Source organism: Saccostrea echinata, unplaced genomic scaffold (genome assembly GCF_033153115.1).
Source record: "Saccostrea echinata isolate AGI-Se365-2 ecotype Australia unplaced genomic scaffold, CSIRO_AGI_Sech_v1 ptg000057l, whole genome shotgun sequence".
In the NCBI taxonomy this organism is placed as follows: Eukaryota; Metazoa; Mollusca; class Bivalvia; order Ostreida; family Ostreidae; genus Saccostrea; species Saccostrea echinata.
Genome location: NW_026889806.1, coordinates 6,345,758 through 6,371,165, shown reverse-complemented (window position 1 = coordinate 6,371,165; position 25,408 = coordinate 6,345,758). Strand labels below are relative to the sequence as shown.

The window sequence follows — 25,408 nt, the reverse complement described above, 5'->3', positions numbered from 1 at the left end:
TAACAGTCTAAAATTCTTTCTGTATATGATTTAAATTTCGTATAAAAATGTGCATTACTAATTTAATTTCTAAATTTGGCATGTTTGTTTTCAACTTAGCCTAGGTTACAAAACATTATATTGGGAAAACCATATTGTTACATCAGTTCACATATGCAAGCGTCAATCGTAACTACTCGGCCATTTCCATGAATGATAAAAGTTATTTCTCACTCGGAAAATGGCCGAGTAGTTACGAATGATGCAAGCTTGTGAAAATGAAAAGGACCTTTTATTCTATTTAGAAACGTAAGTCTGATGTTCAAAAGAAATGGATGTAAGTACTAGAAAAAGTATTTATAATTTCAAATTACTTTATCGATAAAGGCACAGAAAGAAGATTTAAAAGTGAAGTATGTTGTTTTGGGAAAGACAAAAGAATGATAATAATAGTCTTTTGTTTACGCTTGAGAAATACTTCCTTTTCATTTTTTATCTATCAGCATGGCTCACTGGTAAGAGAGTTTGATCTAGAGTCGCAGAGTAAGGAGTCAATCCTTACGTCGAGTATTCCAATCCCATTTAGGAACGTGAACATCGGTCCTTCGGATTAGACACTGTAAACAGAGGTCCCATACTGCAATAGGTGCTGGCACGAAAAGATATCTCTCACTGCTGAAAGGCTGAAAGTGCCGAGTACAAGTCTAAATCTGCAGCCCTACATCGGCCAGTTGTGCCGTGAAATATAGAGATGAGAGGAGTAAGCATTGTACTGGCATTGGAATTTCCAGGGGTCCGTCTTTATGTTGTGACGGGGGTCCTCCCCTGTCACTGGCACTGATTAATAATTACGATTGTTTTTATTTACATAGTTTATTTACATATTTACAACACACGCAATATAATTATAGTAATACAAAAAGTTCACAATTAAAAGATACATCCATTCTCATCGACTTCCAAACTCATTCTCCAATCTTTTCTCACATGTTCTCAGGACATGGCCATACCAAATCTCTTACTCCCCAGTTTCTCACACAAATCAACCTAACGCTCACTTTCATCTCTCAGAATTGTATCAAACATAATAAACAAACGACAACAGAACTGACACACTAACAAATTATAAATTCATGCTTGCTCAACTCTCTTTCTCTCTAACTAGCTAAAATGACACCCCTGGGAAACAGGGCTACAACGCCTGCGTCGTGCACCTGCAACCTTATCAGACCTTCTAACTCTCTCATTTATTTACATTTAATTAATTTGGGGGATAGCTCTGTGACAATGTCTATCACAGATTTGTTTTTGTAGACTTCTGGAGATCAATCAATGTTTATATATTCACCATTTTCATATTTCCAACGCTTATACGCATGTTTCTCGGAACATCAATAATAACATTTTTTTTTGTGTAAACAAGCTCAATTGCACTAAAAATTTACATGATGGATGAAACATGCTTTGTCTCCAGATGATAAAGAATACACTCTGACAGTTTCTGGTTATAAGAAGCATAAGAGTAAATTATCGGCGCCATCTGACGTTTTGAAACTATACTTTTTATACTAAATCTTTAATTTATGACTTTGATCATGACGGGTCAATGAGGTATACTCGTCACCTTGATCATCAAAACAGACCTTTTATCTTTGCTAACCACAGACCGAATATGAAGCTTTAATTATGGAGGAAGTATGTTTTTATAGATAGAGTGGTTAAACAGTATGAACAATGCAGATATATCAGATTATAAATGGACTGTGTACTTGAAAATCAAAATCAATTCCAAACGATGCTTTTGTTCTAAAGTTTTTACGTAGAAATCATAATATTGTTTTATTTAAAAAAGTGATAATAAAAAAATGAAATGATAATTTTTTGTTTTGAAAGAGATTTTTATCAGTTGCAACTTATTACGACGCCTTCAATTGTACAGTGCTAAAAATACATTTAAAGGTCTGAATATAATCATTAAAAAAAAAATATGAAATTGCACTTACATGATACAAGTACGAGGGCCTCTCCTCATAAAAAAATATAAATTTTAAAAGCGGTTGCATTTTAAAATATTTTCAAGATCAACTTAAATATCTAATGTTGAGGTTGGCTTATTAAATGCAGTAGTTTCCAAACATATCTTCATGATGCTGGTGACGCAATAGTAGATAACCAAAGAATATATGTAGTAGACAAGAAATATCCCTAAAGATCTTCCCAAGAACACCAGGTCCACATTAAGGCTTACTATACAAGCATCTCCTAACTGGCTGTCAATTTATCTTTACATCTTTAATATAATCCTGACCCCTATGGATAGGATGGGTACAAAATAGATAAATGTAAACAAACTCGATCATACTACAAATATATTGGAAAAAAATCTTTATAAATATTTCTCTATAGAGAACCACCTTAAAAATGAGTACTGTATAGGGGAAATAACTTTAAAAGGTTCCCTATATTTACGTTTTTATTAAATCTAGAAAAAAATTGAAGTAGTTTTAAATAAAATCATTTTTGAGGGGTGGATATGGTTGTGGGTAAGGGATATGAGGCTACTATTAAGGACATTGGCAAGTCAGGGCTTTCCGGAGAAAAAAGGTTTAATACATGGGTTTTTTCACTTGTAAAATAGTGATTGAGAGTGATCTCCCGTGTAGAATTCTCTAAGCGGTGAAAACCAGTAAAGCGTATGTTATAGAGGTAAACAAAAGCACGTGTACTTCCTTCAACGGGTAGAATCTTCTATACAGCAAGAAAGAAAAGTAGTAATGGCTTTGTTGTACATTGTATTCAGGGACAAAGAGCAAACAGGTCGTCATTTACCATAGTTATGCTCAGTATGCTGGGAAGGGCAAAGATGTGACATATGCTGAAAGGTAGGTCGACCATGCCGACTGAGAACAGTTCTTAGCTCGTGTGAAGGAATCAGCATTTAGTAATTACGAATAAAAGTTAAAAATAAATCCATGCCAATATTTTTACGACAATGTATTTCAATCAATTCAGTCAATTACATGATAAAAACAATCAACCAGTCACTTGACCAATTTTAGCTGTTAAGGGACGCAACTCAAAAATGATGATCGGTGCCGGTATGTCCATGTCTTTTTTCTATATATACATTTTCAACCAAAATATCTAGAAGTCATAGGAAATGAAGTTACAATAATGTATACAATACAAAAACTGTATGAAATAAATGGGTTTTGAAGAAATATTATGGTGAAAATTTATGTAGGTCCCTTTTATCAACATTTTACATAGGAAATGCATTAAGAATTGTAAAAACACTAATTTGACAAAATCTAAAAAAGAATGCTGGATTAGTAGGTAAAACGATCCAGAATATAGCCTTTTTAGTACATTTAAACCTACCCAAAAGTTCTTGAAAAATTCTATACAATAACCAGGAACCTTGCCAATGTCCTTAAGTATATACTACGTAGTTAATCAGCAATTACGAGCACTACTTTAATGCCATTTTATTATCTAATAACCACAAATCGAAAATTTAAAAGTGTAGATAAAGACCTGTATTTATCGTTATATGTCTCTTAAAATAGGTAACTCTAGTTGTCTGATAAACACACCGGTCATGGGCATTGATTATCCCCGCATAACTAACAATTAACATTTTGATTAATCCATATCATGATTTTTCCTCAACTTTTCCTCAACTTTTATTCCGTGAAATAACTCTCGGGATTCCTTTATATATATATATATATATATATATATATATATATATATATATATATATATATATATATATATTGTTTATTTCATGTATTTCCTAAACCATTCAGTAAATACATGTATTTACTGGCCGTTTTAGGAAATACATGTAATTACTGAAAAGCTAGGAAATTCATGTATTTACTGAAAATTTTAGCCAGTTTTACACGTTTTTTCTGAACTAAGCTGGATGACTATACATATGCTTTAAAACATTCAGAAAGCTATAAAAATCCAGTGTGCATTTTTTTTAAGCAGCCATTAATAAGAATTGTTTCTTCAATGCTGACATTGTAGATTGATTTCCGATTCTAGGGAAGACTCAGTGCATAATTTCTTTCTAAAATTTCATTAAAGGAGGAATGCCTTAAGGTATGCATGCATGCACGTGCACGCGCTTGCAAAGCGTAAAATGACCAATATACTTGATATAGTCGTAAATTTATACTTTTTGATGAAATTCTTTGATACTCTGTTTATAGAATATATTGATAGTGTAGACAAGATGACATGGTCATAATAAACATGTATGCACGTGCGCGCGCGTGCAATACTTAAATGACCAAAATACTTGATATATCCGTAACTTTTATATTTTTTTTATGGAATGTATTAATACTTAGAATTAAGATGAATTTATAGTATAGGCGAGATGACATGGTTATCCTGCACATGCATGCATATGCGCGCATGTGTAATGCGTAAAACGGCAATACACGTGATTGCCTTATTTAATGAAGCTTACAGGAAATTAGACACCAAAAGGGAGTTGGGGATCGTTTGGGGAACATCTGTAACGGTCCCGTTACAATTATAACTAGTTTTTTTCAAAGTGCGTTGCCACACTGCTCATATTTTTGTCGCTCAGTTAAAGTTGCATAAGGATTCTTTTTGTAGTTTTTTTTTAAAGGGAATTGGTGTGTAAATCTCACAACTTGTCTCGTAGGCTATTTCATGCAGCATGATTGTGACGATAAATATTTTCATTCAGTACATATTGTCACCGGCGACCATCTGAATCTTCCTTCACTGTGCATATTGTCGTCCATCGGTACATATTGCCACAGGCTTCAAAATAATGTAAATATTGCCGCTGGTTACAATTAGTTCCAACACTGACTGCTGGACTGCACAAATTAAAAAAATGGTCGCTGAAGGACGACATTATGTACAGTGAGGGTAGTAGATATTGTCGCCGACGACAATGTGTACAGAAAGACAATTTGTACAGTCACACATTCCTAAAGCCAATACACTTAAGAATGGGACTCAGCGAAACGTTACGAATTTACTTAGGATTCAAGGAAAATACATTCATGAAAATCAATAGCATTTATAATATTTAAGGCATATAATATCGACATATCGTTTTGAATTGGCCCGAAAGTCTAAGATAAGGCTCAAGAAGGGGGGGGGGGTATGTACAGGTTTTACATAGGAACAGTTAGGATACATACATGGATAAATATTTTCAGGCAGCGACACCAAAACTAGTTATATTATTGCATAGATATATCATAGATGCAAAAGGTGATGTCAACGAACAGCGATCGATTCAAAAACTCTTTAAAGAATACAAGCCCGTGAACAAGTCCAAAAGCCGACTAATAATCATACAAGATCCCTCTCGTTAAGACTCGTATGTAGTTATTCGGAGTGTTATATACAGTAAATCCCTGCTCTGAATATATTTTTTTTCACAGAAAACAAATTTTCATTTAATCCGGAATCAGTGTATGCATACAAGATTTTCGCGATTTCACAAATAAGTATAAATGCTTTTCGTCTTAAATACAACCGCATGTACAAACACGTCATTTTGCGTAATGATTTCCTCCAAATACCAGGTTTGTGCCATCGCAATCTCAGAGTTTGAGTTTTTTAAAAAAAAAAAAAAAAAATTCATACAAACGAATTGGAGGTGTGTCAAAATCTGAAAACAGATTCAACTTAACCCTATCTAAGTTAATTCTAACTTATTGCTTTATAATCCCTTAAACAATCAGAGGCAGATGGTTTAGGATGTAACACCCAGTCGGCTCACTCATATACTTTTATTATATTATTCAGGACGGACAATTTATGGAAACCTTTCAACCACTAAACTCACTGTAGTAGATATATTAAGGACGGACACTGAGGAAAACAGCCAGGACAACTAACACAGACAACTCAGTACAACTATGGCTAAGTCAGCCTTTCTGTGACAGGCTTTATAACTGTAGTAAGTACGTAGTAAGGCAAACTTTTTATGGCCTCCCAAAACTTTCTCTAACTTTCTTTTCCCAACAATATAGAGAGCATTGACATTCTAGAAAAATGAAGTCTTTTAATTTTTTTATTATCAGACTGTAGACATGCCTCTTGAATGTGGAGGGAAGCTAGCCAAACTTTTATTGATATGCATCAATGCTGTGTTTTTGGTAAGTATGAAGAGTGGTGGCTCAAGGCAGGCTCTTGAGAACGGAGGAGAGTGGGGTTGCTTGCCCCAATTTATTTTGGCAATATATACTTACTAAGGAAAACACACTAATTTACACATGTGGTTCCTCAATAATTTTGTCGGTATTCACTATAGGCCACCACTAGTGAACAAAGCCAATTTACAGTCGACACACTCAAAAATTACTATGAATTTGATTAAATTCTTTGTTTGCTTGTCACGATTTTTTATATTCATTTTGAGTCCTCTTCCAAGCTGAAATTCATTATGGCGTGCATGGTATGATTTTCAAATTTAAGTTTCTTCCATTATATTTGAAAATGTGTAACATGTAGATATGTATGAAAAATCTATGAACATTTGTTTTTAATAATATATTTCTTTAATATGCTTGAATTTAACGTTATCATGCCTTTATCGTAAACAATTTCTCTTTTTGAAAATGAATTGGCGGTGCAAAAAATCAAACACTTGATATTTGAATAAGAGTAGAGAAGAATTTCTAGAATGTGTGTAAGTGTAAAATAAATTATCAAATATGTACTTTTCAGATGCTTGGAATAGGTGTATTAGTAATTGGCGCCATCATGAAATCTAATGTGTCGTCAATTAAAGATGAAACAAAAACAGTCCTTAACAGTGTAAAAACCAGAGATTTTGGTTTAGGAAATATAGCTGACAACTTGTCAATCTTATTTATCGTCGCTGGAGTATTCATTCTATTGGTATCTGCTCTCGGATTATGTGGCGCTTGCAAGCAAAATAAAGTATTGCTAGTGATTGTGAGTAATACTAAAACAATTTAAAGTTTTAACAAATACTATTTTGAATCAGTTAGTTCTCTGTCGTTTGTTTATCGTAAACTGAAAAATAATGGATTTTCCTAAAACGATTAAAACCATGAAATAGTTTTTGCCAATCTTACATGTTTTTCGTAATGAAGTATAAGATTTGGGGAATTCAATTTACATAGCCATCTTGTGGTTTTAAGAAGGGACTAAACCATAAACTGTGCCATTTATTAAATTTGACAAAACTTTATTTCCATGATGTAGTAAGTAAGGCTATTTCTATAAAGCTATGTCATGAAGACAACAAATATACGAGGGTTATTCGGAAAGTTCCGTCATAACTTCATTACCTAACGTCATACTATATCAAAATTTTGAAGAGTATTTCAACAGCAAACTCAAATGATGTGTATTAAGAAAAATTAAAATATCATGGTTTATTTCAAACTCATTTAGACTTTAAAAATGCGAAAATCGGATCACAGAGCAGGTCAGAATTTTGTAATTTACAATCAAGACACTGAGTAATGTCTGAAGTCTTATCTTCTGTAACATGACACAAAAAACGGAAAAAATCTACACGTTCAAATTCAGAATTGTTTCATCGTTTTTGATTCCAAATTGTGAATTAATATTTTGCTTCGTTGAAAAGAAATCAGTTTCAGAAGATACGAAGTCTCATTGAAAAAGGCAAAAAGATGACGTCGTAGAACGTCACGGAGCAGTTAACCATACAATTTTGTGTTGTACTCTGGAAATCTCAAGAAAAAAGCTTTGAAGATGCCGGAGGAAGTAGGAAATATGTCAAAAGCGAGCCATGCATGTGTGAAAATTTATCATTCAGAGCGGTATTTGAATGAAAGACTACTCAGCTTAGACGATGGTGATCTGTGAGAAAACGGATTATCTATAAAAGCCTTATCAGAAACATTGAAAAGTTAGTAACGTCATGATGCTAGGAGTTTGGCGCTTCACAGATGCTGATCTTGTGAAAGCACACTTGTGCAGTGAAAAAATATAACATTGACAAACAAAATGATGCTACTGGAACAATTGTTAACAAAATAGATTTCAAGTGATAGAGAAACGATTTTACTGAGTGCACTGGTATTGGACAATACAGTGTGAAATGTATAGGGATAGTTTTTTGAGAACCTCATTTTGGTATGTTTTTGACGTTACAGTGTTGTTGAGTTTGCTCCCTGGTTACAAAACGTTATGATTTTAAAATTGAATACATTGAATTCTATTAAATCATATGGAATAAAATTTCACACTTGAACAAAATAAATATTTTTACTTATGATAATGTGCTCATTTAAAATTTCTTGAAGATAGTAGAACGAAGATTGGCATAGTCCACAAACTTTCCAAACAACCCTCGTACAACAATTCTATTAGATCACGATCTTTATGTACAAATGTGACATCAATATATATATGGGGATTATCAGGACTGTTTGCTCTGCTCCTATTTTGTAATGTTTTATGGACTTTTGAGCTTGAATACAAATTTCAAGGAACTTTTGGAAAATTTGAAATCACAAGATTTTACCAAAATCAACAGCTTAAAAACTTACGGCATTTCAACTTAATACACAACGAATCCCCACGATAAATTAAAGTCCGGGCTTTTTGATATCATTGACAGCTGCTTTTTTCAATAAAAATGGAACTCCTAGATTTACTTACCTTTTCATTGGTTATTTGCAAAATTATTTTGTTAAAAAACATTCTGATTGTACACACAAGTACCCTTAAGTTGACATTAAAAAGATGCTTGAGTTTCTGATTGACAATATCTATGTGGTTTTTGGAGAACAGGTCTTCCAACAATCTGTTGGAATTCCCATGGGTACCAATTGCGCCCCGTTATTAGCAGACATATTTTTGTATCCATATGAAGCAGAATATGTCCAAAATCTTATATGTGAAAAGAAGAAAACACTTGCTGTCGACAACGTATTGTCAATTATCAATATTTATTTCCATTCTTACGTCGATACGATATATCCCGTTGAGCTTGAGATAAAAGATACCACAGAGTCTGACACATCTGTTTCATATTTGGATATTTTACTTGAAAAAGACGTTAATGGCAATCTAACAATCAAGCTTTATGATAAACGTGATGACTTTAACTTTTCAATCGTCAACTTCCCTTACTTATGCAATAATATACCTTCATCACCTGCATATGGGGTTTAAATCTCTCAGTTGATTCGATACGCAAGAGCATGATCTACGTATGTACAATTTCTAAATTTTTGACAAACAAGTTGATGAAACAAGAATATCAGCAGTCTCGTTTAAAGTCATCATTTCGTAAGTTGTATGGTCGATACAATGACCTTGTCAGCAAATACAATTTACCATTGAGTCAAATGCTGACTGACGTTCTCCATACTAATTGTTAAGCCATTGTTTGCACACTGAATTGTCGACGGATTTTTCCGTTGTTTCCTGATCATGACAAAGAGCACACGGCGGGTGTGACCCGTTGGCAGGGGATGCTCTCTCCTCCATGACACCTGATCCCACCTCTGTTGTTTGGAGGTCCGTGTTTGCTCTGCTCCTATTTTGTATTGATTATGGACTTGATGATTCTATAACGTGTATAAAGCCTTAAACATTCTGATTATTATGCTTTTGAATTTAAACATGCATTTTTGTATACTTCGCAAATTTTATGTTGAAAGTCATTTACATCGTTTTTGAATAACAATAAACTATTGACCTTTAAATTCTAATCCAAATACGTAAAAAAGCATTGCATTTTCATTCTTAACAGCAGAATTCAGTTTTGATATTGCGTTTTATCAATTTTCCTCCTTGTATGTTTAATTATATTAATAATTAATTGTATTAATGAAAAAGGTACTTAATTTGATAAAATATGAAGCATATTTCTTCTAATGTAATTGAGCCGCTTACGCGGGTTATGTAATTTTTTCTGCAATAGCTGCAACGTTTATTCCCATACTAACAAACAAAGAATGACATTTAATTGTTTTTATTTGTATCTTTATAAATAATAATATAAAGTATAATTAATTAAGTTAAGTATAATAATATTGATATGTATTCCAATGTTTCATTATGGAAGAGCCTTTGTTCAAGAAATCTATACAAGTGACGTTTTTTGATTGATAAACGACTGTGGTATTCTTAAGAAATAAAAGAGGATATTATTCAGTGGATGAGAATATCAAAGAGTGAACTTTTTTTTAATGCACGTAACGCAGATTTGATATTAGCTTTATAAAATATTAATTACATTACTTAAAAATTATAGTATACCTTTTTGCATAATTATGATTTTTTATGAAATTAAAGTGTGAACTATTCGATAACTTTCAAAAATACAGTTCTGAGGTTTACTTAATTGAAGCATAAATTATTTCTTACATTACAGTATGCGGTTTTAGTATTGGTATTATTGGTTATAAAGGTAGTGGCTATTGCTCTGTGGTTTACAATGAAGAATGATGTAAGTCAATGCTTAATAAGAGTCTTTTAAAGAAAAAAAAATAAAGTATGAACGTTTTCTTAGGATTAATGCGGTTTAAACAAAAAATTCTGAAATGAATTTCTGAAATGTTTTTCTAACGATGCACATAGTAAAAGCAGTATCTTTGATATAATAGCAAAAAATAATAAAATAAGAAAAAAAAATATGAATACATTAATATAATAATTTTTTTTTAGAAATGATTTTTGTTCCACCAATTTAAGTTATGCTTTTGAAGTAAGAAAGTTTGAGTCAAAGCAATTTTTTTTACGAAAATATCAAAAATGCAACAAACTACAACTATTTGTCAGAAAACTATATTAAATTCATTTAGGGGCAAGATCAAAAGATCAATTTCTGATAAAAACCAAGTTCAAATAGACAGAGGTAGGGGGGGGGGGACTTCGGGAAAAGGCTCCAAAATGCATTATACATGTTATGTAACTTGTATTTACAGTTTTTCTTTTTGATCATACTTTTCAGTACTTAACCAAGGATATCGAAGCTAATTATAAAGTGGGATAGGAGGGAAGTTAATGAAAATTATATGAATTTAGTTTTTTAATCAGACAGTGATTTTTTGATCTTGTCCTTTATAATAACTTTACTGAATGATTTAAACTTTTTTCAGATTGAGTCAAATCTCCAAAATCAGTTACTTGATTCTCTCCATAAAAACTTTGTGAGTGATTCAGTGAGCAGTGGTAATGACATATCCAACGGATGGAATATGATATTTATATCTGTTTGTATATTTTATGTTTTCATTTCTCTTACAGTTTCAACATAACATAGATCAAAAGAGCATGAACCTTTTTTTGAAAAAAAAAAAAACAAAAAAAAAAACAACATTTGTTTGATTTTAGTCTGTTTCTGTCTTTCATATTTTGGAAAACTATATATGAGAGGAGAATTTTGAACCAAAATAATGCTATTTAAGAATGACAAAAAAAAAAAGATCTTTCTGTTAATTTGGAATGGAAATCTAACAATAAAAAATACAGTTTATGACTTTGGCAAATAAACAAGTACTTAACTTTGCAATACCAATCGCTAATCCCAGCAGTATGGCCGGTAAACACTATAGCCGATTTTTAAGATAGCTACCGATAAAGACGTTGTAGGTATAAACGTCCTTATTGGATTAAAAATATCTTTTTAGCTCACCTGAGCTTTTCTGATCAAAGATTGCCCGGCGTCCGTCTGTCGACTGTCGTGTGTTGTCTGTAAACTTCTCACATTTTCGACTTCTTCTCAGGAACCACTGGGCCAATGGAAACCAAACTTGCAAACAAAGCATTCATAGGCAAAGGGGATTTAAGTCTGTTCACAGGAAGTGCCACTCCCTCTTTTAAGGGGAGATAATTAAGAATTCTGAAAATTTGGTGGCATCCTTTAAAAATCTTATTCTCAAGAACCACTGGGCAAGAACAGATGAAACTTATGTGAAAGCTTTATTACATACTCTAGATTGAAATTGTTCATATCAGAACCCTCGGGGGTGGGGCCGGGCCACAAGAGTGGGTGGAAGGTTTACATAGGAATATATAGAAAATGTCTTTAAAAATCTTCTCGAGAACAGCAAAGATATGATTAGTCATATTATTATAGAAGTATCTTCAGGTAATGTAGATTCAAGCTTATTCAAATCATGACCCTTAGGGGATGGGCACAGACACAACAGGGGGCCAAAGTTTTACATAGGAATATATAGAAAATATCTTTAAATATTTTTCTTCTCAAGAACAACTTAGCCATAATTAGTCTTATTAATAAAGAAGAATCCTCAAGTAGTGTAGATTCAAGTTTGTTCGAATCATGACCACCGGGGGTAGGGTGTGTCAAACTTTTACATAGGAATATATAAGAAACATCTTTAAAAATCTATTTCTCAAGAACATCTAAGTCACCACTAGTCATATTTATACAGAAGCAAGCTTAGGTATTGATGAATCAAGTTTGTTCACAATTATGACCCCCCAGGGAGTTAAGGGGGCACCGTTTTTAAAAGTTTTACATAAGAATATATAGGATTCATCGTAAAAAAATTTCTGCTCAAGAACAGCAAAGCCATGATTAGTCATAATATTATAAAAGATCCTCAGGTAGTGAAGATTCAAAGTTGTTCAAATTTAGGGTGGGTAGGTGGGGCCATAATGAGCAATCAGTAATTTACATAGGCTTATAAAGGAAAAAATCTTTAAAAAATTTTCTGCTCAAGAACAGCAAAGTCATGATTAGTTCAATTGATATGTAAGCATCCTGAGGAAGTTTAAATTTAAAGTTTGCCCCCGTGAAAGTTTCAATACTGAACTGATTTTTGCTTTTTCCTAGCCAATTTGCCTAGGTGAAAGATGTGGCCCATAGGTCTCTTGTTGTTTGAATGTTTGTAGTTGGACTGTTGTGCAGTTGGTAATGTGACGTCAACTACAAATGATTTTGACAATACCCCTTGGTGCACCACTAGCGGAGAATGTCAGCTTACCAATGCTGAGATTCCTAAGGCTTGCTGTGTGGGAGTCACTGAAACTAATTACACATCTGCACCATCATCATGTTTCTACAATTTGAATCCTGGAACGTATAACACAAAGGTAATATTCTCATCAAGTACCATTTTAAAGAAAATCTTAGATCATATAAAACAATGGTACTATTCTCATTCAAGTTTCAAGTACTTACTTGAAGAAGCTATACCTATAAAGAACTCGCTACCCCCCCCCCCCCCCCCCAAAAAAAAAAAAAAAAAAAACAACTCACTTATTATTGATCATTTAAAAACCTTGAACAATACTTTTCACTTAATTCTTTATACAGATGAAATATATGGAGATAACGAACAGTATTCAAGCTCAAAAGTCCATTTAAAAATACAAATTATGGAGCAGAGCAAACACGGACCTCTAAAACATCAGAGGTGGGATCAGATGCCATGGAGGAGTGAGCATCCCCTGTCACACCCGCCGTGTGCTACTTATTAATCGGATCTAAAAAGAAATGGGTTGTAAGTAAGCAAAAATCGAGGTCCTGTGATTTTTTTTTTATAAACGGATATTAATGTATATGTATTACATACTTTCTGTATCCCTTTAAAAATTACATTTCTGACTCAATATTGGCATTTATATAATTTTAACAGTTTGAAATGTTCATGAAAAGAAAACAATCTAATTAATGTGTGTTTTTCAATGTGTTTACAAGGGATCCCACCTCTGAGGTTTGAAGGTCCGTGTTTGCTCTGCTCCTATTTTGTATTGTTTAATGGACTTTTGAGCTTGAATACTGTTCGTTATCTCCATATATTTCATTTTGCTTATTGCAATTCCACGCATATGGTAAAAAACGTAATAACAGCTTTGGTCCTATGTATAAATGTTCCCCTTAAACCCTTATATTCATATAATTAATTTCTAAACATCTTCTTTCTTATAGGGATGCTACAAAGTTATTGTCGATCTGTTGGAGCAAAATATAACGTCCAATGCTCGTAGTATTCTTGGAGTTGGGATCACTATTTTCCTTGTTGAGGTAATGAATTATCAAAGGAATACTCAAATAAGTTCAGCTTCCAATCAATACTGGAAAAATGGAAGAAAAAATAATCTTCGCATAGTTATATTACAAAGAATATCATTTGGGTATTGAATATGTATACGAGAGTTGTCCATGATGTTCGTTGACAAATTGTAATTCTTTTATCACGACCAAATTGTCAAATATATGGATTGTTTATACAACCTTTACGACCTATCCTGTTAGTTTCATGACAAAACGTGAGAACAAAACACCCGTTAATTGTTACCCTTCCCTAAAATGACCACTCTGACCTAACCCGTTACTTATAATACTCCTTTTGAAAAGAGCTAACATTTTACACACACCTCTACGGTAATCAGATAAGGTAGTCATAATTAAATCAACAAAGCTCTACTGAAATCAAAATGAAACAATTGAACAAACTTTTTTTTACAATGACCTAATACCCTTTGTACACATTGCCCCTCACATGAAAAACATTACTTTCGCTACTCCTCAAAGCCGTAACAAATGTCCTCCGCTAACTGAGATTTTTTGTCTATTTTTCTGCCAATAAAAAATATCAACTCCTTTAATGAGTTATTTCTCCCTAAAAAAATTAATAATTACAAATAATCGAAATATCTGAAAACAATAAATTGTGGAGAATTGAGGTAAGTCTTGAACGGTTGACCTTGAAGATAACGTTAAAGATAAAGGTTTTCGATTATGAGAAATTTTATCTCCTTTTATATATATTTTGTCTTTCAGATATTCTATTTAGTAGTTAATGCTTAATCAAAAAGGTGAAGATCACGAATAGAGATCGGTCTCAAAAATTTTATAAACTACAAATCTGTGAGGAGAGTTCATGCACGGGCCCAAGGGAAATTCCAGAGGTGGGAGTAGGTGCCAAGTGGGAGGAGTAAGCAATCCCATGCAGTAACACCCGCCGTCAGTCCTATCTATTGATCAAGTACACGGAACATTCTGTAGTTAAATTCAGTGTAAAAACAAAAGTCTGACAATTTGTGTGAAACAAGTCAGGCAAAATATGACCGAATGATAGGTTATACAGGGTGTTTCAGCAAACATGTCCCGACTTTGCGAATTCAATATAAAGTTACACAGTATTAATGTAAGAAAAATTTTGCAAAAATGAAAACCACATAACCAAGCAAATTTATCAATATGAAATTTGAAGTAATGCTGAATCAATTATCTTTTTAAGACAGGTATTTTTAAAGTTTGAACATCAGCAGCAGTTTTCAATTCAAGGTTATTTTTTTTGTGTTCGAAAAAGCCGCAATGTTTTAAAGTTAGCATCGTCATTTTGTCTTTGAAGTCCTGTATGGTATATATTTTTACATCATTCAAAAAATCTGCTCCTTAGAAAGATGATTTTCATATGAGTACTTCTTTTTTCAAAATCTTATGCACTAGAATTTAGTGATTTTGGAGATTTTCTGCTTGTATTGTTTAGTTCAAAAACATCCATGATCCATTTTTGGGAAAAAAACCCCTGACTACCTGATTTTTGAAGATACAATCAAAACTTCAATGGATAAAATAAAATGACGTTATCTTATATTGATTATATCACAATTATATAGCAGGAAAATATGCTATAAAAACAGATATAATCACAATTATATAGCAGGAAAATATGCTATAAAAAGCAGATATAATTTTTGAACATCAGCAGCAGTTTTCAATTCAAGGTTATTTTTTACATGGCACCTGATCCCACCTCTGATGTTTGGAGGTCCGTGTTTGCTCTGCTCCTATTTTGTATTGTATAATGAACTTTTGAGCTTGAAAACTGTTCGTTATCTCCATATATTTTATTTTAACCACCGAACATGTATCTCTGCTGGTGGACAGTCTGTCCCCAAGGATACTTGTCGTTCGGTACCTATTCATTCATGAGTACACAGAATAACGAAATGATACTGGCAGACGCGTCGCCCAGTATAAAAAGGCGTCACTCTTTTGAGTCTATAAGGGACACAGACTCAAGGAGTTCATTCGGTGCCCCTCGGATAATCCTCAGGGATATTAAACATATGTCATATGTACAGTCTTCAGATTCCCAGTTTTGGTATAAAACCAATAGTTCATACAAACAATTGAAAGAATGTAAAGTTTCTATTAGAGATATATTTGAAGACTCCTTTTCCGATCCCATGTCTTCTATTTCAAAATGTTCTGCGAAAAACTGTAAAACCTATGACATTTTGATAACTAACACTTCTTTCACCAGTAATCTTACTGGACAGAGCTTCTGTACCAAAACTTGGGAAAATCTGAACTGCAAATCTTCTAATGTTGTCTACGGAATAGAATGTAATCTTTGTGGACTTGTTTATGTTGGTGAAACCAAGGGATCACTCAATAAAAGAACATCAGGTCATAGATTTCAGATAAATAATGGGGGTCAGCAACTTTTATACAAACATTTTAATTTACCTAATCATACTATTTTGTCAATGAAAGTTAGAATTCTGGAAAAGATTTACCACCACACAAACAGTCCATTACTGAGTACACCTTTCCGTAGACAACGAGAAGAATTTTAGATAAGAAAGCTAGGGACAGCCTTTCCCAATGGATGTAATGACAATGTCGATAGTGTTGGAAATCTTTCCAGTCCACAGTGTAGCAATGTAAATGTGATGGGACGTTTTAACCATACACAGAGACGTAAGCGTACTCATGGGCATCGGTCTTACAATAAACCTTTAATACACGATGTCTCTTTTGATTCATTACTACCTTACGTAAATCAACAGTTAGGTCTACATCATATTCGCACCAAACTTTACTCTGTCCCTTTGAAACTTTTAAATAGTCTTCTTGAAAAGGTCAAGGAAAGTCCATTTTTTGATTCCTCGACACCAGAATATAGGCTCGGATCTGTAGTTATGGATATTGCCAATCATAGGCTTTTTAAACCCCCGCGTTTTACTGAAGAAAATGCAGCTAAAACAATCCGTTTTTTCCTTAAACTTCAATATGCCAACAAAGGAATTTACGCGGTTAATATAAGTAATATTCTTAATCACAAAAGGGTCCAGTCTTGTATTCCACCATATTTCAAGTTAAAGACTACACCTTGTATTTCCTACAAATATACATCGACTATTGCTTCCAAACTTTTTAATTACAAGAAAACTTTACAGGGCGTGGATATCGAATATCTGAAACATAATCCTCCATCGTGTTCATGTTCTTCTTCGCCCTATAACTATAGTCCTGCTGGACACGTTATTACTGGTGACGTAAATATAGTTAATAATGAGGACCTTAGATCACTAATTTTAAAAGGTCCTAAATTTAGGAAACCCAGATCCTTCAACTGGCGTAAGAATTTCATAAATATCATGGATTCTGTAGAGGACTACGCCAGGCGATGGGCCAGACATGAAAAAGAAGACCTTGACACTTTGTCAGAATGGATTAAATATATCAGATGTATGTTAAAATCGCGCATTAAAAAATTGAGAGGCAATATTAAAACCATGTATCCTTCTGTATTCAATAATCGAGAAGTGAAAAAAAGAATTAGATAGATTACATGATCAGTACGTACTGGTCCCTGCTGACAAAGCAGGTAACAACATTGTCTTTGTTTGTAAGGCTCATTATATTAAATGTATTTCAGAGGAACTTGGATTTAATTCTACAAGTGGTAATCCAACTTATACTCATAGTTCCCTTTCTAAGGAAGAAATTCTTCAAAATCATAAGTCAGTTTTGAATATTTTTAATATTCCAAACAACCAAAATGAATTCGAATTACCATATTTATATTGGATTCCGAAACTTCATAAAAATCCTTACAAACAAAGATACATAGCGGGTTCCAGTAAATGTTCAACCAAGCCTCTATCTTTACTCCTCATTAAGATATTAACAGTGGTGAAGGAGAAACTTCAAGAGTACTGTGCAACAATATATTCGAGAAGTGGTGTAAATCAGATGTGGACACTTAAAAATTCCAAGGAACTTTTGGAAAATTTGAAATCACAAGATTTTACCAAAATCAACAGCTTAAAAACTTACGACTTTTCAACTTTATACACAACCATTCCCCACGATAAATTAAAGTCCAGCTTCTTGATATCATTGACAGCTGCTTTTTTCAATAAAAATGGAACTCGTAAATATACTTACCTTGTCATTGGTCATTTGCAAAATTATTTTGTTAAAAACATTCTGACTGTACACACAAGTACTCTGAAGTTGACATTAAAAAGATGCTTGAGTTTCTGATTGACAATATCTATGTGGTTTTTGGAGACCAGGTCTTCCAACAATCTATTGGAATACCTATGGGTACCAATTGCGCCCCGTTATTAGCAGACCTTTTTTTTGTATTCATATGAAGCAGAATTTGTCCAAAATCTTGTACGTGAAAAGAAGAAAACACTTGCTGTGGCGTTTAACTCGACATTTAGATATATCGACGACGTATTGTCAATCAACAATGGCTATTTTCATTCTTATGTCGATTCGATATATACTGGTGAACTTGAGATAACAGATACCACAGAGTCTGACACATCTGTTTCATATTTGGATATTTTACTTGAAAAAGACGTTAATGGTAATATAACAATCAAGCTTTATGATAAACGTGATGACTTTAACTTTTCAATCGTCAACTTCCCTTACTTATGCAGCAATATACCTTCATCACCTGCATACGGGGTATATATCTCTCAGTTGATTCGATACGCAAGAGCATGCTCTACGTATGTACAATTTCTAAAACGAGGTAAATTATTGACAAATAAGTTGATGAAACAAGAATATCAGCAGTCTCGTTTAAAGTCATCATTTCGTAAGTTCTTTGGTCGATACAATGACCTTGTCAGCAAATACAATTTATCATTGAGTCAAATGCTGACTGACGTTTTTCATACTTATTGTTAGGCCATTATTTACACACTGAATTGTCGACGGATTTTTCCGTTATTTCCCGATCATGACAAAGAGCACACGGCGGGTGTGACCGGTTGGCAGGGGATGCTCACTCCTCCATGACACCTGATCCCACCTCTGATGTTTGGAGGTCCGTGTTTGCTCTGCTCCTATTTTGTATTGCATAATGGACTTTTGAGCTTGAATATTGTTCGTTATCTCCATATATTTCTTTGTAAAAATTTTATTATTGTGCAAAAATATAGACATCGAAATTCGGGATATGTTTGTTGAAACACCCTGTATTTGCTAACAGTGTCATTATAACGACCATACGAGGGTTGTTCCGAAAGTTCATGGACTATGCCAATCTTCGTTATACCATTTTCAAGAAATTTAAAATGAGCACATTATCATATGTAAAAATATTTATTTTGTTTAAGTGTGAAGTTTCATTCCATTTGATTTAATAGAATTCATGTTATTCAATTTTAAACTCAACACTTTCTGTAAGCACGGAGGAAACTCAACAACACTGTAACGACAAAAACATACCAACATGAGGTTCTCAAAAATGCTATCCCTATACATTTCACACGATATTGCCCAATACCTGTGCACTCATTAAAAACGTTTCTCTATCACTTGAAATCTATTTTGCTAACAATTGTTCCAGTAGCATCATTTTGTTTGTCAATGTTATATTTTTTTCACTGCATAAGTGTGCTTTCACAAGATCAGCATCTGTGAAGCGCAAAACTCTTAGCATGACGTTATTAACTTTTCAATGTTTTTGATAAGATTTTTACAGATAATCCGTTTTCTCTCAGATCACCATCGTCTTAGCTGAGTAGTCTATCATTCAAATACAACTTGTACCATGTACACACACATGCAAAATTTTGACCTGCTCCGAGATCCGATTTTCGCAATTTTAAAGTCTAAATAAGTTTGAAATAAACCGCGATATTTTAAAATTTTGTAATACACATCATTAGAATTTACTGTTGAAATATTTCTTCCAAATTTGGATATGATATGACGGTAAGTAAAAAAAATTATGACGGCTGTCCACGAACTTTCCGAACAACCTCGTAGAATTTACAAAGTGCTGACTTTGATAATATTAAAATCAATGTAACCTCAACTTACTTGTCAGTAACCTACCAAAGTTAAAAAACTGATAGCAAACGGAGCATGCTCTTGAGAATCGAATAAGTCGGGATATGTTAACACCATATGCAGGTGATAGCGGGGTTTTACTACAAAAATAAGGAACTATGGAAAAGTTGAAATCATCTTGGTTGTTATGCAATTGAGTTGTAAGTTGGATGTTTCATTTGTCAATAAAACATTCGAATATGAAACAGACGTGTCCATTTGGAAATATTTAAATTTTCTATCTTACCCCCTTAGCATCACCATTTTTGAAGTAATTATTTCCTCTTTCTCCATAAAACTCCCCCGAAACGGTAAACTGTAACAAAACCAAAACCAAACCTTCACTCGTGTCATCTACTAGTTAAGATGCCCTTTAAATCTATTTATTGCAAAATGATTCATCAGTTTCTTAAATTTGCCCTTGAAAGTTATTCTAGATTACGTTTAATTTTTTTTTCAAACGATTCATCGTAAAGACATGGGATAAATAGCAATGTAACCCTTGACAATTATATCAAGATCAAAGGTTAAAGACACTTGGTTTTCCTTAGAAATTTTAGTCATTATTCCTTTTCTGATTTCTTTTTCATGATATGTATTTGTAGAGAATAATAGAAATGATGAATAAAATTTAATGCAGGTGGAAAGATTTTTTACTGCTTTATAAACAAGTAGTCTACTAATGTTTTTTACTAAGCTATACTGCTATGTGTTTGCAATGATATTTATATCAAGAATGTAACTGAGTCAATTTTTAAAATACCTAAAATATGTGATAATTTACGAGCGTCATTAATATTATACAATTATTTCTTGTTTTTAAGGTCAATACGATGAAATAGACACTTGGGGAGTACAATATTCACCGAGCCCGAAGGGCGAGGTGAATATTGTACTTCGAAGGTGGCTAAATCATGGTATTGCGCGGCACAATTAATGCTACAAAACGGAGGCGGGGCCTAATTTTTACGGGAAATATTAACTATGACATCACACGAAACTATCAGTGATTTGAGATTTTAAACTGTAGGAGATAATTAAACTACATCAAAACTTACTATAACATGGGTTTTTTGTCGTTAGTTAAATCAAACAGAGCAAGGTTTAAACAAGTCACTGATCACACTGCACTTGTCGATATGACATCATTCTGTAAAAATTGACGCAGTTTGTATGCAGTGAGAGCCGGATCAAGTAATGCATCCACAAAGATAACATGTATTTCATAATTTAATTAAATATTATTTGTAGATGTTTAAGAGGCCATTAATTTGAATGCAATGTCCTTTTTATAATTTTGTTCATCTATTTACGGTTGTATTTTCTAATTAACGGATACAGCCGTATATTTGTATGCAGGTACACTGGAGGATAACATAAGGGTCTTAATAAATCGATCTAGTGCAAGTGCATACCCTCAATAGATTGTGACAAGTTTTTAATCATAAACTCTAGAAGTTTTAAGCTATTTAAAAAGTACTGCGATCCTGTTGAAATCTTGAAACTGAATTAATTATTTCTATATTTACTGAAGATGACCAGCAAAAAAATTCAGTATACCTTCATACATATATGATTTTAACACTGAAATAGTAGAAACTATATAGGATCGGAGCACTTTTCACAAAATACAATGGGTGTTGAAACTAAAAATTAAACTTCTTGCACTATTGAAATTTATCATTGACCTCAATACTGCAAGTATATATCCTAAAATCACGTGACTGCCACATCACGTGACAAATTAAAGTAGAGAATCTAATCGTCCTCAATATGTAGTTAATAATCATAATTACATTTGTCCGATATTAGTAAAGTACTAAAAAAAATCGCCATCCTGAAAAAAAAAAAAAAAAAAAAAAACATAAAAAATTGACAATATTTCTATTGCGCACGTTAACTGTACTACGTCACCGAAAAAGAGCAATATTTGCTTTTTTTATATGATTCAATGATTAAATGACACTCACTCATTAAGCAATCCATGATATCTTACTTGTTTACATTTACTGAAGTATTAGTCAAACATAATGCGAGAAACGGGGTTAAAATCATCACCCTAAACTAGAATTTTTAATTCTAGTTTAGGGTCGCCCGCGTGGCGCAGTGGTTAGAGCGTCTGCTCTAGAGTCGCGAAGTAAGGAGCTGATCCTTACGTCGCGGGTTCGAATCCCACTGTGGGACGTGGAGACCGGTCCTTCGGATGAGACCGTATAAACCGAGGTCCCGTGTCGCAGTAGGTGCTGGCACGAAAAAGATCCCTCACTGCTCAATGGCCGTAAGTGCCGAGTATAGGACAAAATTTGCAGCTCTCCACCGGCAAGTGGTGGCGTCTCCATATGAGTGAAAAATTCTCGAGAGGGACGTTAAACAACATACAAACAAACAAACAAATTCTAGTTTAGGTGTAATGTAGAAACAATAAATGTCAGGCACATATATAGGATTGATTTTGAAAAACGGTGCATTATAGGGAAAGAAATTGACAAGTTACCTGAAAACAAATTTTCTCCATCCCCTCCCCCTCCAAAAGAAAAGAATTCTCCCAACTCAAAATTTATTTGATAGGTTAATATAGGTCCATAAACGAGTAGAGTGGGCTTTCATTGAAAGTTTTATCCTTAAACTTTAAATTAAATTTTCTCAAAAGGTGGGGAGGGGCAAGCCCCCCTGCAACCTCCCCCTACTCCACACCAACCCATCACCCAAGAATCTATGTGCCTCAATGTTATGTTCATAAGAGTGGACGTCAGATGCAAGTGAAATAAGTATTTGTATCAATTTGGAATTTTCCAAATTTTTTGTCTAATTTGGAGAAAAGAAATCCTTATATTCACCTGAAAGGTCACATGCAGGTGAATATAACGTAGTATTTTTTTCAACAGTGTTGGATTTCAGCCAATCAGAGAGAAAGGTATTATTCAATCATATAATAAAAACGAATATCAGGAGCTATGGACAGGTCAATGAGGAAAGAATAGGCTGACTTTAAGAAGGGACGACGATGCACTGATCAGATCTTCACACTCCGTAACCTCACTGAGCAGTGCCCAGAGTGGTAGAGACAACTGTATGTGAATTTTGTAGACTTAAGAAGGCATTCGACAGCATACACAGAAAGAGTCTATGGGACACCTTACGGCACTATGGCATTCCATCAAAGCTGGTGCATTTGATCAAGCGCTTTTACAACAACTTCAGATGCACCAGTAGTGTTAACTCCCTTGATGTCAAATCTGGTGTCAGAAAAGGCTGTGTAATGTCAGCAGTTTTCTTCATCTTGGTCACCGATTGGGTCATGAGAAGAACAACAGAGAAAGAAGAATCCGCTGGACCCTTTGAGCAACACTAGAAGACATAGACTTTGAGGAAAGTTTGGACTGCTGTCAGATACCTACAGGCACATGCAGAAAAAGACAGAGAGACTAAAAAGCTATGAACAAGAGGTGGGATTAAGAATCAACACCAGGAAGACGGAAACAATGGCCCTAAACGTTCTACACCTACCTAGGCAGCAACATCAAACCTGATGGTGACAAAAGAGAAAACATTTGCAGCAAACTAAGAAAGTTTTCGGGAACAAGGGCAATATCTGGAGTTTGGCGCTATTTGGCACCAACACCAAGCTTAAGATATATCAGTGCTACCATATCTACACTCTTACATGCATGGATCCGAATGCTGGGGTATGTCTGAAGTCGATTTACTAAGTTATTCTCATTCCACAATACATTTATTTGTAAATCCTCAAAATATTCTGGACAGAAAAGATCTCTAATAAAGAACTGCTTAGGAGATGGTGACAGGAGGACATGGGTCATTCATTTCAGGGAGTAGATGGGACGGAGAGTGCATGTGCTTCGAAGAGAACCTCAATCAATAACACTCCACTGGACTTCAAATGAAAAGTGAATGAGAGAAAGACCATGAACAGCATGGGGAAGGACAGTTGGGAATAAGATATGAACCATGCAACACTCAGGGGGATGGCTGACAAGACTGGCCCAAGACGGAGGCGGAAAGACTTTGTTGTTGATCTAGATACAACACAGTCTAATGGCAGTTTATGTTGATTATATATCGAATACTCCACATACATGGGCTGCACAGTCCAGTTCGACGTCGCACTAGATTTATAACAGCGTCAGAAATAGGAATACTTTACTTTCATGAAATAACAGTAGTTTTTCTACTTCCAGTTGTGTCCTTGAAATTGTACATACCATTGAAAAACCATATATACAAACTTCAAATCAATGATCTAGATGTATTCTAATTATTTCCAGTTGTTTGTATTATTAGTTTATCTTTGACGTCGTTTCAAACATTTAGTAGAACATGGTTCAATGATTGAACACTGTCAAATCAAATTTCTTGCGATTTTTCATCATATTTTCAAAATTTGTCCATTAGGCAATGGTACAAATATCATCAGTTGACAACAACCGCTCTATATTTATTTAGCTTTTGCTTGAAAAAAAAAATCATTTTAATCCGAAAACTTTATTTAAAAGTTTATTTAAACCCTAGGCCGGGCGGATTATCTGCGACCTATAAAAATATGAAGATATAAGAAATACCAAACTATTCTGACTTGGATAATCATTACAAATATTTTATGTTCAAAAAGTATATCTAGGATCATTCGGTTTGATAAAATTTTCAATGTCCTCGAACCCGATGGAAAATCCTCGTATATGATTTCCATACTTTTTTTCCGATCAATTTTAAAATTCTTTGTACTAACCTTTATGAAAGTGCTTGACCTACTGTTTTGATACATATTTTGTATTTTTCAGGTCCTTTCTGTGATATCTGCAATTGTTCTGTGCAAACAATCCAGTAAGGATAGAGGATAATTGATGACAGTATCTACAAAGTCTGTTGGAAAAATGTTGACAATTTATTTCTATATGTAACTACGTAGAAGGAATATAAAAATTCAGGAAAATGAATCAAAATGTTATCAAGAGCATATTATGCAGATATACAAAATAACTACTCTGTAAATTAGTCAGATGAGTACTGGTGAGTTGTTAAACTTCCATCATTTCCGTCATTTCATCGCTACATCAGAGTTATTTTCTTTTTCCACCAGAAATAACCCTGAAAGTATACACTGTCCAAACGGACAAACTTTTTTTCTTTCATCTCTTGTTAACCTTCATAAAAAACAACGAGTGCAAAGGATCTTACTGTTTTTACTAATAATTTGTGTGTTATTGCTACCCATTCTCAAATCGCCATGAAATGTCTTTTACAATGTAACAAGTGTCATTTTGCGCAGATTTACTATTAACTTCTGTAATATTGTATAATATTAAATAATTTAGAATATAA

At 33.6% G+C, this 25,408-nt stretch overlaps 1 protein-coding gene across 3 annotated transcripts; it reads left to right on the top strand.

Moving 5' to 3' along the window:
• The first annotated feature begins 221 nt into the window (after positions 1 to 221).
• On the top strand, positions 222 to 25,408 carry LOC133174377 (CD63 antigen-like). Of its 3 annotated transcripts, none has more exons than XM_061309494.1 (9): positions 222 to 288; positions 5,791 to 5,944; positions 6,069 to 6,143; positions 6,715 to 6,945; positions 10,370 to 10,444; positions 11,097 to 11,210; positions 12,859 to 13,059; positions 13,898 to 13,993; positions 24,868 to 25,408. In XM_061309494.1, the coding sequence occupies exons 3-9, from the start codon at positions 6,078 to 6,080 to the stop codon at positions 24,925 to 24,927; spliced, it is 843 nt and encodes a 280-aa protein (XP_061165478.1). In that variant the 5' UTR covers positions 222 to 288; positions 5,791 to 5,944; positions 6,069 to 6,077; the 3' UTR covers positions 24,928 to 25,408. The 3 variants fall into 3 exon arrangements, with proteins under 3 accessions (XP_061165478.1, XP_061165479.1, XP_061165480.1); XM_061309495.1 differs by having other exon boundaries at positions 5,791 to 5,948; XM_061309496.1 differs by lacking the exon at positions 6,715 to 6,945.

Bases quoted from the DNA above. Each gene is read 5' to 3' on its own strand.
- LOC133174377 (XM_061309494.1), top strand. From the start codon at position 6,078: ATGCCTCTTGAATGTGGAGGGAAGCTAGCCAAACTTTTATTGATATGC. The intron at 11,211-12,858 runs GTTTGTATATTT...GAATGTTTGTAG, and splicing joins GGAATATGATATTTATATCT to TTGGACTGTTGTGCAGTTGG. The intron at 13,994-24,867 runs GTAATGAATTAT...TGTATTTTTCAG, and splicing joins TCACTATTTTCCTTGTTGAG to GTCCTTTCTGTGATATCTGC.